This window comes from Notolepis coatsorum (assembly GCF_963971535.1).
Source record: "Notolepis coatsorum genome assembly, chromosome: 9".
Lineage (NCBI taxonomy): Eukaryota > Metazoa > Chordata > Actinopteri > Aulopiformes > Paralepididae > Notolepis > Notolepis coatsorum.
Window position 1 is genome coordinate 50,865,876 of NC_140173.1, and position 18,212 is coordinate 50,884,087.

General features: G+C 44.6%; 1 protein-coding gene across 1 annotated transcript in view; it reads right to left on the reverse strand.

Annotated features, from left to right (window-relative positions):
- The window catches only part of wdfy4 (WDFY family member 4), a gene marked incomplete at its 5' end in the record, with an annotated part of 306,077 nt that overhangs the window by 115,954 nt on the left and 171,911 nt on the right, over nucleotides 1–18,212 (reverse strand). The window contains 5 exon segments of the mRNA XM_084321866.1: nucleotides 3,374–3,500; nucleotides 6,113–6,223; nucleotides 9,602–9,763; nucleotides 14,589–14,708; nucleotides 16,351–16,541. Of these exon segments, the coding sequence (XP_084177992.1) occupies nucleotides 3,374–3,500; nucleotides 6,113–6,223; nucleotides 9,602–9,763; nucleotides 14,589–14,708; nucleotides 16,351–16,541 (711 nt within the window).

The window sequence follows — 18,212 nt, forward strand, 5'->3', positions numbered from 1 at the left end:
ATTAACACATTCAGCACCGGAGCTATATGGCGAATATAGGTCTAGATGGCCACCGCTTTAATCAATGGGAGGACGGGGAGATTTGCGAGTGCTTAAAATATATCTTAAATTATGGCTATGGGTCTAATACACCCGTCGCTTATCAATGACTGCAGTCAACATGTACAAAACGGATTGTTTTTTCATCTGTACATTTCCGTTTTATACCATTTTGAATACGAGTATAGTTTTGGTGATTTCTAGTAATTCCAGAGAAAGACGCGATAATAGCCCTTTAGTGGAATACACAAAACACGTTGTAATTTTTCGGCTGATTTATGAATCGTTTTCAAATAAACACTAGATTATCGATAGTATATGTGTCCTCATGCACGATACAGAAGCGGGCTGAAAAATCGCTTATCCGTGCATTGGTCGGCGCCAACGGCACGCACACACACACACAGACACGTTGTGATCGCTGAGAAAGAAACATCTGATTAACCCAAGATTGGTAACATAGAGTTCTTACCTCACATCTGATGTCCTGCAAAAAGATTAATCCAATTCCTGATCGCCATTCCAAATATTGATCGTGTTTATTGATCCAACGTTATATATCCAAAACACATCATCCACGCTGCTCCCAGCCTCCCCAGTCAATGTGGTATAACGATACTGCATGCCCGAGAAGGAAAACCCGGACCTGAAAACCTGATGCACAGTCCCAGCCAATCCAATCCAATGATGTGCAATACCATCCGGGAGACGATAGGCGGCGGTATTTGCCCTTTTACGAGCTCAGACCCATTCCCAACGATAACATCAGGTTGGATGGATGAAAATGAATGGATATCGCTAATAAAAGAAATAACGATTCAAACCCAACTATACTCGTGATTGGCGCTCAAGCATCGGCGAGTTAACCAGACTATACTCGGGTCTGGCGTCCAATGTGTTAATGGGGTCTATGTTTCTAATTCAAATTTTGGCGCATTCTTCCAATTCTCATCTCACAATATTGTCCCTCACTGAACTGAGTCATCTGAAACAATTTCCATCTGCATAATAACGCCCGCCCCCTCTATGTTTGTTGCCATTTATGTGCAGTGAAAAGTTAAAGTGCTTTGCATCCTAGACTAGTCATTAATTTACATGGTAAACTAACGTTAGCGGCTAGCTAGCTAAATAGCCACGCTGATGATGACAGAGAGAGAAGACTGAGCTAGCACGGGTGGGGGCTATCGGGGGAGGGAGCCGGCAGAGACAGAGAGAACACAGCTAGCACGGGTGGGGGCTCTCGGGGGAGGGAGCCATCTCTGTGTGTGTGTGTGTGTGTGTGTGTGTGTGTGTGTGTGTGTGTGTGTGTGTGTGTGTGTGTGTGTGTGTGTGTGTGTGTGTGTGTGTGTGTTGTGTGTGTGCGCGCAGCATATATTTTTCTGTGTTAGGTTCCCTTTGACGATAGTAGAGTAGTATGGGTGGAGCTAGAGGTGGGGGTCTGTCACTCAAATCGCATTCCGAGTATGGGCGGAGCCCAGCCACAAACACCTTGAAATCTTGAAGTGGAAAAATGCTGCTTTTTCACGCCCGCGCCGATCCGCTCACATGGCCTAGTACCTTGTGAGTTGAGGTGCGAGTTAAACCTGTACCTTGTGAGTTGAGGTGTGAGTTAAACCTGTACCTTGTGAGTTGAGGTGTGAGTTAAACCTGTACCTTGTGAGTTGAGGTGTGAGTTAAACCTGTACCTTGTGAGTTGAGGTGTGAGTTAAACCTGTACCCTGTGAGTTGAGGTGTGAGTTAAACCTGTACCTTGTGAGTTGAGGTGTGAGTTAAACCTGTACCCTGTGAGTTGAGGTGTGAGTTAAACCTGTACCTTGTGCGTTGAGGTGTGAGTTAAACCTGTACCTTGTGAGTTGAGGTGTGAGTTAAACCTGTACCTTGTGAGTTGAGGTGTGAGTTAAACCTGTACCTTGTGCGTTGAGGTGTGAGTTAAACCTGTACCTTGTGAGTTGAGGTGTGAGTTAAACCTGTACCTTGTGAGTTGAGGTGTGAGTTAAACCTGTACCTTGTGAGTTGAGGTGTGAGTTTTATTTTTTTTTATCCACTTTTTCTCCCATTTTATTTTCTCCCATCCCAATTTCGTATCATCCAATTCAACCCTCCCCTGTCACGAACGCCGTTTCTTGCCTCCCACAAGCCGGCTGCAATGTGGACTAAGTCATACATAGCACAAGTCCCCTCCGGTACTTGAGGTAACAGCAGTCGCATCTTTTCACCTGCGCAGCTCGATCTCTCAGTGGCGAGGAGTAACGCGTGGGAGGCTCACGCTGCCCCCGACACTTCCTGATTCTACTGCGCAGGCGCACCAACCGACCTGTAGGAGTCGCTGTCCACAACGCCCGATCCCCACCCATCAGTTTCCCACCCCCTAATACGGCCAATGTGTATTAGTACGGACGACCAGCTAAACTGAAAGCAAATGTGGAGCGCTGGGCTCGAACAGGCAAGCCCAGCGTCTCCAGATTTTGTGGCGAGCGCCTTGCCCACTACGCCACGTAGCCGCCCAGTTGAGGTGTGAGTTAAACCTGTACCTTGTGAGTTGAGGTGTGAGTTAAACCTGTACCTTGTGAGTTGAGGTGTGAGTTAAACCTGTACCTTGTGCGTTGAGGTGTGAGTTAAACCTGTACCTTGTGCGTTGAGGTGTGAGTTAAACCTGTACCTTGTGCGTTGAGGTGTGAGTTAAACCTGTACTTTGTGAGTTGAGGTGTGAGTTAAACCTGTACCTTGTGAGTTGAGGTGTGAGTTAAACCTGTACCTTGTGAGTTGAGGTGTGAGTTAAACCTGTACCTTCTTGTGAGTTGAGGTGTGAGTTAAACCTGTACCTTGTGAGTTGAGGTGTGAGTTAAACCTGTACCTTGTGCGTTGAGGTGTGAGTTAAACCTGTACCTTGTGAGTTGAGGTGTGAGTTAAACCTGTACCTTGTGTGTTGAGGTGTGAGTTAAACCTGTACCTTGTGAGTTGAGGTGTGAGTTAAACCTGTACCTTGTGAGTTGAGGTGTGTGTTAAACCTGTACCTTGTGAGTTGAGGTGTGAGTTAAACCTGTACCTTGTGAGTTGAGGTGTGAGTTAAACCTGTACCTTGTGAGTTGAGGTGTGAGTTAAACCTGTACCTTGTGTGTTGAGGTGTGAGTTAAACCTGTACCTTGTGAGTTGAGGTGTGAGTTAAACTTGTACCTTGTGAGTTGAGGTGTGAGTTAAACCTGTACCTTGTGAGTTGAGGTGTGTGTTAAACCTGTACCTTGTGAGTTGAGGTGTGAGTTAAACCTGTACCTTGTGAGTTGAGGTGTGAGTTAAACCTGTACCTTGTGAGTTGAGGTGTGTGTTAAACCTGTACCTTGTGAGTTGAGGTGTGTGTTATTTCCCTCCTCTTGACTGATCATGAGGATGATGTCCATGAGACACTCCAGCAGCTCGGTCTGGAAGCTCTGCCTCTGCTCCAGCGACGCGCCCTCTGGGGAGAACTGTAACACACACACACATTTAGAATATTTTATTTATGTCCACATAAAAACAAGGTTTAAAGGACACAAATATTAACAGTACATTGTGGGATTATTCGGATACAATCGTGCCACAGTGGCAATCAAAGTTACAGACTCACACGGATGATGAACCTGACAATCAACACACAGCTCATGGGTAGAGATAGCAGCGTCTTCTCCAAATTGCCCGGCTGCCAATAATTGCTGACACTGAGCAATATTTAGCTAATTGTTTGGCTCTTCTCTTCGGAAGACCGGCCAACTGAAGGCCTCTAACACCCAATTTATGGACATGACCCAGGCTTCCAAATATGAAGACTAAAAGTTTACAGTTGTAGCCGAGTTGTGAAATGGTATGGTCTAACAGTTGATATTTTAACATTTTGGTTGTAAATGCTTCCTCTAGACTGTAGTCAAACGTGCAACCAACTTCCAGGATGAGAACCTCTCTGTTATTCTCATTAACAATAACAACATCGGGGGTGTTTGCTGAAATGTCAGAGAACAGTGAATTGTCCCTACACAGATTGAGCATATATGGCTTCACACTGGTGTGTTTATACAGCTTATATGTTGCAGGTGACCCGAGTGTGGAACTGACACTGTCTGCAATCAGGTTCACGATCCTATCATGCCTACAAATGTAGAGCCCTTTGTATGCATGACAGCCATTGAGTATGTGAGACATGGTTTCTGTTGTCTGTTCGTGACCATGGTGTATGCAGTGTGGGCTATGACTGCCAGGGAACCAGATGGAAAGGTTGAGCATTGATGGTAAAACCTGTAGCCTAGCTTTTAAAGTAAAAATTATGATGCTCTCATCAATAGCTACATTTTTAAAAACTGCGTGCGAGACAGAGTGGTCAGCGGCAGGGAGACAAGCAACACACACACACACACACACACACACACACACACACACACACACACACACACACACACACACACACACACACACACACACACACACACACACACACACACACACACACACACACACACACACACACACACACACACACACACACACACACACACACACACACACACACACACACACACACACACACACACACACACACACACACACACACACACACACACACACCAGTAAAATACACTATAAACTACACAACTATAAACTATTCATCGTATTCTCATGACGTGGTTTGCCATACTATATGGCGCAGAGCCACAGCTCATTGGCCACGATTGCCGTTTAATGATAATCACCTGCTATTTGATTACAATCACCTCTTGTTTGCAACCATGGCTTTTACACATGGCTCTTGGTACAATACCCTTATTTTAGCCTGGTATACCAACCAATATTGGATACCAGTAGCAGTGCATTCCTAGTGTGCTCAAAATTGCTCAAATCATATCTTAACCAAACTTGGGAATATTATTGTCTGTATTTATTTATGTATGTATGTAGTATGTATGTAGGTGTGTATGCCTATGCATGTTGTATGTTTGTTTGTGATCAGGCTCCCTCCAAAAGCTTTAAATAGCTTCTTGGGAGACCTGGCACACGCACACACAATTTTGATGATGATGTTCTCACCATGATGATATGTATTGTATCGTGTGTGTGTGTGTGTGTGTGTGTGTGTGTGTGTGTGTGTGTGTGTGTGTGTGTGTGTGTGTGTGTGTGTGTGTGTGTGTGTGTGTGTGTGTGTGTGTGTGTGTGTGTGTGAATAAATTCAAATTCAAGTGTGTGTCTGTCTGTCTGTCTCTCTCACCACCACTATCTGATCGGAAAGAACACTGGCAGTCACAGGTCCAAATCCCATTGAGGTTATACTAATTTACCGATATATATCAAATATATGAACTCGGTACTTGTGAGACACCTTTGGATAAAAGCGTCTGTCGTTTGGTTTTCATGTGTCATGTGTTCACATGCTTGCTAATCAAGGCTAGCTGAGGCAGCCTCTCCAGGGCCCCTATGTATCACAGAGTAGGCGACTGATCTAGGATCACTGTTCGGGTCCCAATGCCATAATACACAACACTCCGGCCTATGAGCAAATCTGACCTCAGATCAGCAATCCTATGATAAATACAGGCCCAGAGATCTCCATCTAGGTCTAAGGGTGTCTCGTTTACCCTGGTGGTGGTTTAATCTCATCAGGCTGGCTCTCTGTCGAACACGGTAACTGAGCAAAGGGTGGCACCTCCTGGACAAACATGAATTTACGGTTGTGCTGGTATATATTTACACACCGGTAATGTATTATAATGCTGTGATCCTTCCCAGTGTGAATGTATGTATTTCGTAACGTATGTTTTCTCTACCCATAATATGTCTATAACTTCAAGCTTATGGAATCTTGTGGAATAAGATTTTGGCTGTGTGATCTATAGCTAATCTGTATATACAAATACAGTATTTAGAGAGAGAGAGAGAGAGAGAGAGAGAGAGGGGGGGGGGCTTAGAAACTAGAGAGAAGAGAGAGAGAGAGAGAGAGAGAGAGAGAAAGTGTGTGTATGTGTGAGTGTGTGTATGAGTGTGAGTGTGAGTGTGAGTGTGAGTGCGTGTGTGCGTGTGTGCGTGTGTGTGTGTGTGTGTGTGTGTGTGCGCTGACCTCCAGCAGCAGCAGTACAGGGTGTGTGTTGTTGTCAGGCGGGACGTTCAGCAGGCTGTCCATCAGGAGGATTTGGATGAAGTCACACACCTGCTTCCTAGTCGGATGACACCTGGACACCTCCTCCTCCTCCTCCTCCTCCTCCTCCTCCTCCTCCTCCTCCTCCTCGGTCTCCAGACCCACCTCTACACCGTCCTGAGGATCAGACGCCAGCAGTTAAAGCTGCACCTTGTCAGCCGAGGAGTATATAATAGCTATACATCGTGTGTTGAGGTGTGTATTAAACCTGTATCTTGTGTGTTGAGGTGTGTATTAAACCTGTATCTTGTGTGTTGAGGTGTGTATTAAACCTGTATCTTGTGTGTTGAGGTGTGTATTAAACCTATGTCTTGTATGATGACTTTTAGGTTAAACCTGTACCTTGTGTGTATATAGGTGTGTGTTAAACATGTAGCGTGTGAGTTGAGGTGTATATTACCTCTACCTTGTTTGTTGAGGTATGCGTTACACCTGTATCTTGTGTGTCGAGGTGTATATTACCTCTACCTTGTTTGTTGAGGTATGCGTTACACCTGTATCTTGTGTGTTGAGGTGTGTATTAAACCTATGTCTTGTATGATGACTTTTAGGTTAAACCTGTACCTTGTGTGTATATAGGTGTGTGTTAAACATGTAGCGTGTGAGTTGAGGTGTATATTACCTCTACCTTGTTTGTTGAGGTATGCGTTACACCTGTATCTTGTGTGTCGAGGACGTATATTACCTGTACCTTGTTGTATATTATAGGTACCGAATGTCATTTTTTAACATTCAAAGCTTCTATTGAAGTATTCTAACGAAGCTTCGAATGTCTGTCATCATATTTTATGACAAAATCCCAATATCTTTTTTTATTTTAATTTTTTTATCCTCAAACTAAATCCTCAATTTGAATAAAGTGATTAATCTGATTAAATGAGTCTTTAAAAAAAAATTAAATCAACTTTCTTTAATGAATATAACTCATCAGTTTCGTCAACATAAATAATCCAATAAGGGCACGGTTGGTATGAAAGTGATGGTGACGTCTTGATTAGATGGAGCGCCGAGTGCCAAGCGGATGCAGTTAGGCTACATCATTTATGATAAATGTTTTATTTAAATTTGTATGACGAGTCATATACTATAATAGTATAATACTATAATATTAGTGTTGTAGCCTAATATTTATCTGCAACTGTGAACAAAAAACCCATTGGTTTAAAACAGAATGACACATAATTTCTTTTTTAATATTTTTAATATTTTTCTATTAAAAATATAAAATTTTAATGTTGATTTAGAATTCGAATGTCAACATTATGATCGAAGCTTCGAAGCTTTGAAGCATTCGGTACAGCCCTAATTATAGGTGTATCAGATCATACACCAGCAGTAGATAGGAAACAAGAGGAGAACTAGCAGGATGTTGTGAGTTACACTAAGAGGAGAACTGGCAGGGTGTTGTGAGTTACACTAAGAGAACTAGCAGGATGTTGTGAGTTACACTAAGAGAACTAGCAGGATGTTGTGAGTTACACTAAGAGGAGAACTAGCAGGATGTTGTGAGTTACACTAAGAGAACTAGCAGGATGTTGTGAGTTACACTAAGAGAACTAGCAGGATGTTGTGAGTTACACTAAGAGGAGAACTAGCAGGATGTTGTGAGTTACACTAAGAGAACTAGCAGGATGTTGTGAGTTACACTAAGAGAACTAGCAGGATGTTGTGAGTTACACTAAGAGGAGAACTAGCAGGATGTTGTGAGTTACACTAAGAGAACTAGCAGGATGTTGTGAGTTACACTAAGAGGAGAACTAGCAGGATGTTGTGAGTTACACTAAGAGGAGAACTGGCAGGATGTTGTGAGTTACACTAAGAGAACTAGCAGCATGTTGTGAGTTACACTAAGAGAACTAGCAGGATGTTGTGAGTTACACTAAGAGAACTAGCAGGATGTTGTGAGTTACACTAAGAGAACTAGCAGGATGTTGTGAGTTACACTAAGAGGAGAACTAGCAGGATGTTGTGAGTTACACTAAGAGAACTAGCAGGATGTTGTGAGTTACACTAAGAGAACTAGCAGGATGTTGTGAGTTACACTAAGAGAACTAGCAGGATGTTGTGAGTTACACTAAGAGAACTAGCAGGATGCCGCTGTATGTTGGAGAACCAGCAGTCTTCCGCTCCTCCTCACTCTCACTCGAGTGAGAGCAAAGCCTGTCTTTATATTTACAAATGAATGACTAATTCGGTCAGAAATAGCGTAACTAATAACGTTAGTAAGCACTGCTTATATGCTTATTATGTCCGCGGGGTACAGTAAATGTTTCTCCCGGTACATTCTGAAGAGCACACCGCTCTATGTTGGAGAACCAGCTCCTCCTTTACTCATAGTATATTCAGATTCAAATTCTGTATTGTCTATATCAATCAAGCAATCAATCAGATTTATTTATATAGCACATTTAACATGACACGTGTCAATCAAAGTGATGTACAGAGGGTAGATACACATAGATACATATTGACAACAATCACACTCCGTTTTATGGGAGGGCACACATGCAAACACATAGGAAAACAGGGCATGAGTCAGTGAACGGGAAAGGCTAGTAGGTAGAAGTGGGTTTTGAGCCTCGATTTGAAGGCATCTATCGAGGGGGCGAGCCTAATGGAGGTGGGGATGTTCCACAGTTCAGGGGCTGCGATAGCAAAGGCACGGCCCCCCCTGAGCTTGAGGTTATAATAATAATAATAATAATAATGTACTGTATAATATAACCAATAGGGCATACAGACCCTCACCTGCACCTTTGTTTACACTGATTATTTTTCTCATATTTCTATATTCAGATCTAATTGAATTGCCTATATTTATGTCTTTCTACTATTACCCTGCCCATACCTGTACCTCTCCTCCCCCCTCCCCCATGCGACAGTGGCTCAGTAGGTAGTGCAGTCGTCTGGTTATCTGGAGGTTCCCAGTTAGATTCCCGCTCCTCTCGGGCAGTGTGTCGAAGTGTCCTTGAGCAAGAAACGTAACCCCTAATTGCTCCCGATTGTAACTAATTGTAAAGCACTTTGGATAAAAGCGCTATATAAATGCAGCCATTTACCATTTTACCATGCTGCTATGACACCCAAATTTCCCCAAGGGGATCAATAAAGGAATTTTATCTTATCTTATCTTAATTATTTATGAATTTATTTGTAGCCTACAGCCCAACATCTCATTACATGTCTCATCAGGCTTCACAGGCCCCCAACTTTCACGGCCACAGGGTGACAATCTTAGTGCAGTTTTAAAATAAAGTGGCCTGTCATGAAGAAAAATACCATTCACCACTTCTTTTTTACTAGTATAATGTAGAATTTTCATTGTGTGCAGCACTTTTTATTTATTTACTTGGTGATTGAAATAAATAATCTAGGCCCGTTCTTTGTGACTGGACATGTTATTTGTGTTACCTCTGAGCTGTCCACGGGGAAGACAACTCCAGCCAGCGCGTGGAGGAACTCTGGAGACACCCAGAGCGGCTCCCTGGGACGCAGGCTGTGGAGCAGACACAGGAACTGCATCACGCTGCCTGGGAACTTCATCTCCCATGATGCACCATTAGCTGAACATCTCTTCAAAGAAGAGGAGATGGGGAAAAAAAGAACAAATTAAAATTATAATATTTTATAGAGGACTAAAACTATTACCCCCCCCCCCCCCCCCCGTCCCCAATTCAAGATTTAGGTATAAAACATTGTTATTGATAGTAGTCCAATCTACCTACCTCTTTGTCTATTTACAACATACCTGCTTTTCACCATTACTACTGTTAAAGATACAGTACAATGTTTTAATTCAGTCATATATTGCTTATTGTGGAATGTTAATGTCATACGTATAATTTTTCAGCTTCATTTGTTTTGATATCATTGTTTTAGGTCACCCTCTCAGAACATAGCCAACTCTCATTTGGCTGAGGGGGTGTGGCCATCTGTTCACTATGTAAGGGATAATCAATGAGTAGGTGTGTGTTAAATGGTTTTAAGGCACGACATGGAATATATCATGGCCACTTGCCTAAAACAAAAATAATGTACTGTAGTGGGCACTTATGGATACTTACATGGACTGGACATAATCCACCTACACTGTCACTTTAAGGACACGGCATTGAAGGCATTGTGGGTAGCTAGAGCGGCCATATTAACTCTTTGCTTGGTTTGTTGATGATGCACGCTATGCTAATAAATGATGCACACTGATGTGTGGTCAAAGAAACTCAACTCTCCCTGGTCGTGATTTCCCACTTCCTACATTGGTGAACCTGACGTTCTTGGACGCTTTCAAGAACGATTGAACAATGGAACAGGCAGTCGCGCTGAAACTTATGGAAGCAGCAGTCGCGCTGAAATTGCCAGAGTTCTGGGAAACGCAAGCTACTGCATGGTTTGTGCAGGCGGAGGCGCAGTTTGCAATAAAGAAAATAACGGCCGACGGGCACGGCCCCCCTATGGAAGCTGCCAATGGCACTACAATCCGCACGTATGGCAGCAGGCTAGTGGAGCTGTGTTTTGGTGAGCGGCGGTTTAGCTGGGACTTCATAAGTGCTGATGTGTCTGTGCCCCTGCTGGGTGCTGATTTTCTGTGTGCCTATGGATTGTTGGTGGATGTCAGGAACAATCGCTTGATCGATGCCACCACCTTTTGTTCATTTGAATGTACTGTCGGGGCAGCGCCTCCTGTGGGTTTGTCTAACATGTTGTCTGTTACAGATGAGTTTCACCAGCTACTCGCTGAGTTCCCCGTCCTTACCCAGCCCACTTTCTCGTCCTCCACCAGCAAGCACGGTGTGGAGCATCACATCGCTACGGCATTACCGCCGCCTTAACGAGGTAACTACACCGGACCGATACCCGGTTCCACACATTCAGGACTTTTCCACCCACCTGGCCCGGAAACTCATATTTTCAAAAATAGATTTAGTTCGAGGATACCACCAGGTGCCGGTCCACCCAGTGGACATCCCTAAGACAGTGGTGATTACTCCCTTTGGTTTATTTGAGTTCTTGCGCATGCCATTTGGGCTTAAAAACGCTGCACAGGAAGGCGGTCAGGTGGCGTAGCGGAGATTGCGCTCGTCACCAATGCAAGAGACTGCGGTCTCGACTCCCGGAGTCAGCATTGCCTTGGCTTGGGCTGATCACTATACTAACTCGTTTGGCTGGGTTAGGGGGAGGGAAGCCGTGGGTGGGAAACTGGCGTTGTGGACAGCGACGCCTACAGGTCAGGTCTGGGCGCTTGCTCAGCGGAGGCAGGACTTGAGGAAGGCAGCGTGACCTCCCACGCGTTACACTTCACCAATGAGAGCCCTCGCTGCCAGGTGAGAAGAGAGCCACTGGCTGTCGCCGCACGTGTCAGAGGAAGCGTGCGGATACTTCAGGGTTCCCTTGTACCGTCCAGTAGGAGAATATGCGCACAACAACCAGGTAGGGGAGGGGGGGGAATTGGCACAACGACTAAATTGGGACGGGGAGAAAACAGAAAAAAATCGAAGAAAGAGAGATACATAAAAAAAAAAAAAAACACACAGACATTCCAGCGCTTGATGGACTCTGTGTTACGGGACCTGCCTTTTTTTGTTTGTCTACTTAGATGACATCTTAGTCGCCAGTACCTCCAGGGCAGAGCACTTGTCCCATCTCAGGACCATTTTCCACCGACTCAGTCAGCATGGGCTCATAGTTAACCCAGCTAAATGCCAGTTTGGGCTGTCTGGGATCGATTTCCTCTGGCACCACGTCACCAAAGATGGGGCAGTTCCCCTCCCATCTAAGGTTGACGCCATAGCTAATTTTCCACTGCCACCCACCATCAAGGCTCTGCAACTCTATCTGGCCGTGCGGCATTTCCGTTCCCTGCTGGAGGCTCGTTCGTTCACAGCGTTTGTAGACCACAAGCCACTCACATTTGCTATGGCCAAAGTGACTGAGCCATGGTCTGCCCGTCAACAGAGGCATCTGGCATATATCTCTGAGTTTACTACAGATATTCAGCACGTCGCAGGCAGGGACAATCTAGTGGCGGACTGTCTCTCTCTGGCCTTAGTCGGGCCGTCCATGTTGGTTTAGACTATGCACGCATGGCCTCAGACCAGGTTTCCGACCTGGACGTTCAGGCCTAAAGGACGGCCATCACAGCACTCAGGCTGGAGGATGTGGCATTTAACAGGGCTAACGGCACACTCCTGTGCGACATTTCCACGGGACAGCCGCGACCGGTTGTGCCCAGCAGTTGGAGACGTCATGTTTTTGATATCATACATGGTCTCTCTCACCCCGGAAACAGGGCATCTCAAAAACAGGTGGCAGCCAAATTCATTTGGCACGGGCTGAAAAAGGATGTGAGCAGGTGGGTTAAGACCTGTGTGATGTGCCAGCACGCTAAGGTGCACCGCCACATTTACATTTACATTTAGTCATTTAGCTGACGCTTTTATCCAAAGCGGCTTACAAGTTCTGTACGACAGGTCATCAGGAAGGGTACAACTCTATCAGCTGAGTAACAATGTTCATCAAAGTGTTGTGTGTTACAGTGTAGGTTAGTTTATTAGGACAAGTGCATGACAGTAAGGTTAGTTAGGGTTAGATTTTTTTATTTTTTTTTTATTTATAATAATAATTTTTATATTATTATTTCAGATAATGGTTGAAGAAGTGCGTCTTAAGTCGACGGCGGAAGATTGGACGGGTTTCGGCTGTCCTAACTGGGGTGGGTAGTTCATTCCACCATTGTGGGGCAAGGACTGAGAATAGGCGGCATCTCTTTGATGACCCTCCCGGGGCTTGGATAGGAGTAGGTCTGAGGCGGCCAGAAGATGCAGAGCGTAGGGGTCTTGAGGGTGTGTAGTTAGAGACCATTGACCGGAGGTAGGCGGGAGCGGTTCCCTTTGCCGCACGGTATGCTAGGTCGAGGGCCTTGAAGCGGATACGTGCAGCAATGGGGAGCCAGTGCAGGTCCCTAAGAAGTCGGGTGACATGGGCCGACTTCGGTAGGTTTGAGATCAGGCGGGCCGCTGCGTTCTGAATGAGTTGAAGAGGCTTGGTGGCAGTGGCCGGGAGGCCAGCGAGCAGTGCGTTGCAGTAGTCGAGGCGGGAGATGACTGTTGATTGGACGAGGCGTTGGGTGGCTTCTTTTGTCAGGACATTAAAGCTCCTTTGGCCCAGTTCTCCGTGCCCGAAAGAAGGTTTGACCATGTGAATGTGGACCTGGTGGGTCCATTACCCCCATCGCATGGTTTCACATACCTCCTCACGATGGTGGACAGAACCACTCGGTGGCCAGAGGCCGTTCCGTTGTCATCCACAACATCCACTGATGTGGCTCGGGCGTTTATATATACGTGGGTGGCCCGGTTCCGTGCTCCGTCTGACCTTTCGTCGGACCGTGGACCTCAGTTCACCTCAGAGCTTTGGTCTGAGATTGCCAGAAACTTGGGCGTGAGACTGCACCGCACTACCGCTTATCACCCGCAGGCTAACGGTTTGTGTGAGCGGTTTCACCGGTCTATGAAGGCCGCTCTCTGAGCTACCCTTAGCGATGGTAGGCATTTGTGCCGGTCCCCACCTCGCAGCATGGTTTGCCACGGACTCGTATCCCGCCCAGCCTCCAGGCCACGGAATATGTGTTCATACGGCACGATGCCCACCGCGGGTCCTTTCAACCCCCCTACGATGGCCCGTTTCGGGTCCTACAGCCGGGAAGTAAGACCTTTGTGGTGGACATTGGCGGTAAACCAGAACATGTCTCGGTGGACCGGCTTAAGCCAGCTCACTTGGATGTGGATCACCCCGTGGCACTCGCTCAGCCCCCGCGGTGAGGGCAACCTCCCGTGTTAAACCCTGTCACCCTAAATCCCTTTGTTCCTCACCGCCCAATAGCCACCTTGCCCTCCTCGCCACCACACGGCCCCAGGGGGTCCCGCGGTATCTCATATGCCAGCTCCGGTTGTTCGGAGCCGTTATGGTCGGGAGGTCCGTTTACCGTTAGTAGGGTGAATTCTGGGGGGACATATGTAGTGGGCACTTACATGGACACTTACATGGACATAATCCACCTACACTGTCACTTTAAGGACACAGGGCATTGTGGGTCGCTAGAGTGGCCATATTAACTCTTTGCTTGGTTTGTTGATGATGCACGCTATGCTAAATATGTAATTTATGCTTTGTTCACTGCTGCCTTTCATTAGCCAGTCCCCTCTGCGCTACCTTGCAACTGCTTGACAACCATCTGTCACTAATGCCAGTGACATTGACCCAGAAAGCTAACTTTATGCTAGCAAGTCTTTCTGTCAATAACTTTGCCTATGGCTCTGATCTCACAGTATGTTTGACAAAAAGTAGGTAGGATCACAGTTTACCCCTCTCCTCTACCCCCACTATACCACTGGGTTCTTACTTTAGTGATGATGACTTTGACCAGTTCCAGCAGTATGGCTGCAGCCTCAGGACAGAGTTGATGAGTGGGCGTGTCTGCTTGGTGGTCAATCACTGACTGTAAGACCTCATCCAAATTCACCTGCTGATGACACACAACGAGAGGAGGATGATGATAATGATGATGACAAGGACGATGATGATGAAGAACACAACGACTTTTATCCAAAGCGCTTTACGATTTTTGTTCCTCACATTTTTACCCATTCACTCACACATTCACACAACGACGGCGGAGGCGACCATGCAAGGTGCCAACCTGCTCATCGGGAGCAGTTAGGGGTTAAGTGTCTTGCACAAGGACACTTCAACACACTGCCCCGGGAGGAGTGGGAATCGAACCGGGAATCTTCCGATTACCAGACAACCGCTCTACCTCCTGAGCCACTTATGACTATATTGAGTTTACTACCGGTAGTTCAAAATGACCCAATAAGCAGAATACACCATACATGACTACAGACTAGGATGACAATAGATGCATCATGAAAGGATTGAGATTAATGTAGTGCTAATTGTAGTATGTAAGTATCTAGGAGGCAGTATGAACTTTCTTTCTGTCCTGGCGTAAACAGTGTTCGCATACAATATGGCTTGACATGCCCACATCTTCCTAACTAACTATACGGCTAAACTTTCGACAACATCTACAGTAATGCAGCTTTAGAGCTTTGCCAGCCTAAGCTAGCCAGGCAGTTGTAATATTACAATGTATCATTTTTACATCCAAAGAGACTTACAAGTTCTGTACAACAAATCAGCAGGAAGGATACAACTCTGGCCGCTAAGGGTCAGTAACAATGTTCGTCAAACAGTGTCAAATTTTTGTGCTACAGTCTTGAGTGCATAGTAGTATAGACATGCTAGCATAGTAGATAGTAATATAGGCAAGGTAGATTCCTCAGTAGCAAAGTGCATAATAGTAAAAGGCAGTACAAAGGATTTTTTTTTTGGATTGAAAAAGTGTGTTTTTAGTGGACGGCGGAAAATTGGGCGGCTTCCGGATGTCCTGACTCTAGTAGGAAGTTCATTCCACCATTGTGGAGCGATGACCAAGGACCAATAGCTGCTTCGCTTTGATGACCCCCCCCCCCCCGAAGCTCAGATAGGAGTATCAAAGCAATGACTGGTGTCATTGATTATGGCATAATGAAAATAATTGTGCTCTTTGAGTGAATATAATTTATACCATTCTTACAAACAAATCGAGGTATACTAGTCTATCCCCAGGCCATCAGGATGCTCAACGACAATAACACTATGTAACAAACCATCAAATACACTCACAGCACTCACAGCACACACATCCAGACGTACACACTCACTTTAAATAAACAACTCACTGTAGCACCCACTTTAGACACTTTAAATGTATTGGTAAAGAGATTTGCACTACAACTCATACCTCATTGCACCTTACCCTAAGTTGTACCTCATCCCATTTCTGCATTGTACTGTATATTGTATTGTAACTCAGTTACTTTTTCTCTACTCTGCATTGTATATTATGTATATTGAACACTTTTGTTTTGTTTACACTTGTCTACGTACTTGACTTTCTATTTTATACTTATTTTATACTTATCTATTTTTATCTAGCAAACTCTCAGGAGCAAAACAGAAAGAAGCATTTCATATAAAAGTATTCTGTATTTTTGTATGACAACTAATAAAGAAACTTGAAACTTGAACTAGTCAAAAGCAGTTGTCCAACAGATCCTTGCCTGTCCTCCAGTGGGGTGGCTGGCCTGTCCTCCAGTGGGGTGGCTGGTCTTCTTCCCCAGCAGCAGGGCCGCCAGTGCTCCGTACACCTCAGGCAGGTGAGGCTGGCTGACCAGCAGCCCTCGCAGGACCTCAAAGCCAGGACACATGGAGTTCAGGCACTCATACGGCCATGAATGGGCCCGCAGGTTGTCTGGTGAAGGAGACGAAAGGTTTTTACTGTGGAATGAACATGCAGTTAAATAGATTCAAGATGCAGTACTGTATTGCCTCCCCTTCACACACACACAGACACACACGCATGCACACACACACGCACACATACACACGCGTGCACACACACACACACACACACACACACACACACACACACACACACACACACTAGCACTTTGGGATCCTAGTGAATGAAAAGTACAATACAAATACAATTTATTATTATTATTGCACGAGGCTTTACACTTCCAAAAGTGAGGTCAAATGCAATGAAGCGAACTGTCATGTTCCGTGGTATGCAGGAATGGAACTCTCTTCCCAGACATGTTAAGCAGGAGAATAGTAAATGTTGTTTCAGAATCTTGGTAAAACAACATTTTCAACCAAAGAAATTGACATTCCCTAATAGAAAATGTATGTGTCTGAGAAAGAGATAGGGATATACGTGGATGAAAAGGTATGGGTCTAATATGGATATATTATTAGAAGATTGTATAATTTGTTGATATGAACATAGATAATATATGTAAAAGCTAAAATAGTATATTATGCTGTATTGTATTATGAATTAATTATGAGTAGGTATTGTTGTATTGTATTATGAATTGATTATGAGTATGTATTGTGGTATTGTATTATGAATTTGATTAGGAGTATTTATTGTTGTTTTAATTGTCTGTATGCCATGTGAATGTTGTGAGTGTATAAAGTCTGTAACTGTATTTTACGTGTTATGGACCCCAGGAAGAAGAATGGGGGTCCAAATAAACCACACACACACACACACACACACACACACACACACACACACACACACACACACACACACACACACACACACACACACACACACACACACACACACACACACACACACACACACACACACACACACACACACACACACACACACACACACACACACACACACACACACTATTGTATTAGTAACACTCCACACAAAGAACAGTGAATACCATCAACTTCAATTAAAAGCTGAATCCCACATAGACGCCTGTCCCTTTTACTGGCTGGGTGTGGCTACAGCCTAGGTTTTGACAAATAAATAATAATAATAATAATAATAATAATAATAATAATAATAATAATAATAATAATAATAATAATAATAATAATAATAATAATAATAATATATTAATAATAATAATAATAATAATAATAATAATAATAATAATAATAATAATAATAATAATAATAATAATAAACATTCCCCCAGACCTCAACACAATATGACATGTATGGCACAACAAATGAAAAATACAATATATGCAAACATTTCTGATTTAACCGTTTCGGGGCCAACCACGGATAAATCCGTGTTTCGAATCCAACGGTTGAGGACCAACCACGGACATGTCCGTGGCAAGGTTGTTTTGGCTTTTATTCCATTGTAATAACCTACTCAATGTCACCGAGCTGCACTGCAGATCTACCCTCCTCTTCGAATTCTGAAAAGTGCATTACCGGCCAGATCCTCTTAGGGGCGCTGTCTCGATAATGCAGTGTGCCCTGTGGCAGAACGGTGCACTCTTTTTTTTGACTTTCAATGTAGTTTAGTTAGCTGGATTTTGGATGTGCAGCCTAGTAGCTTGGAATTCGTTTTGGGACACGGATTTCACTATGCAGT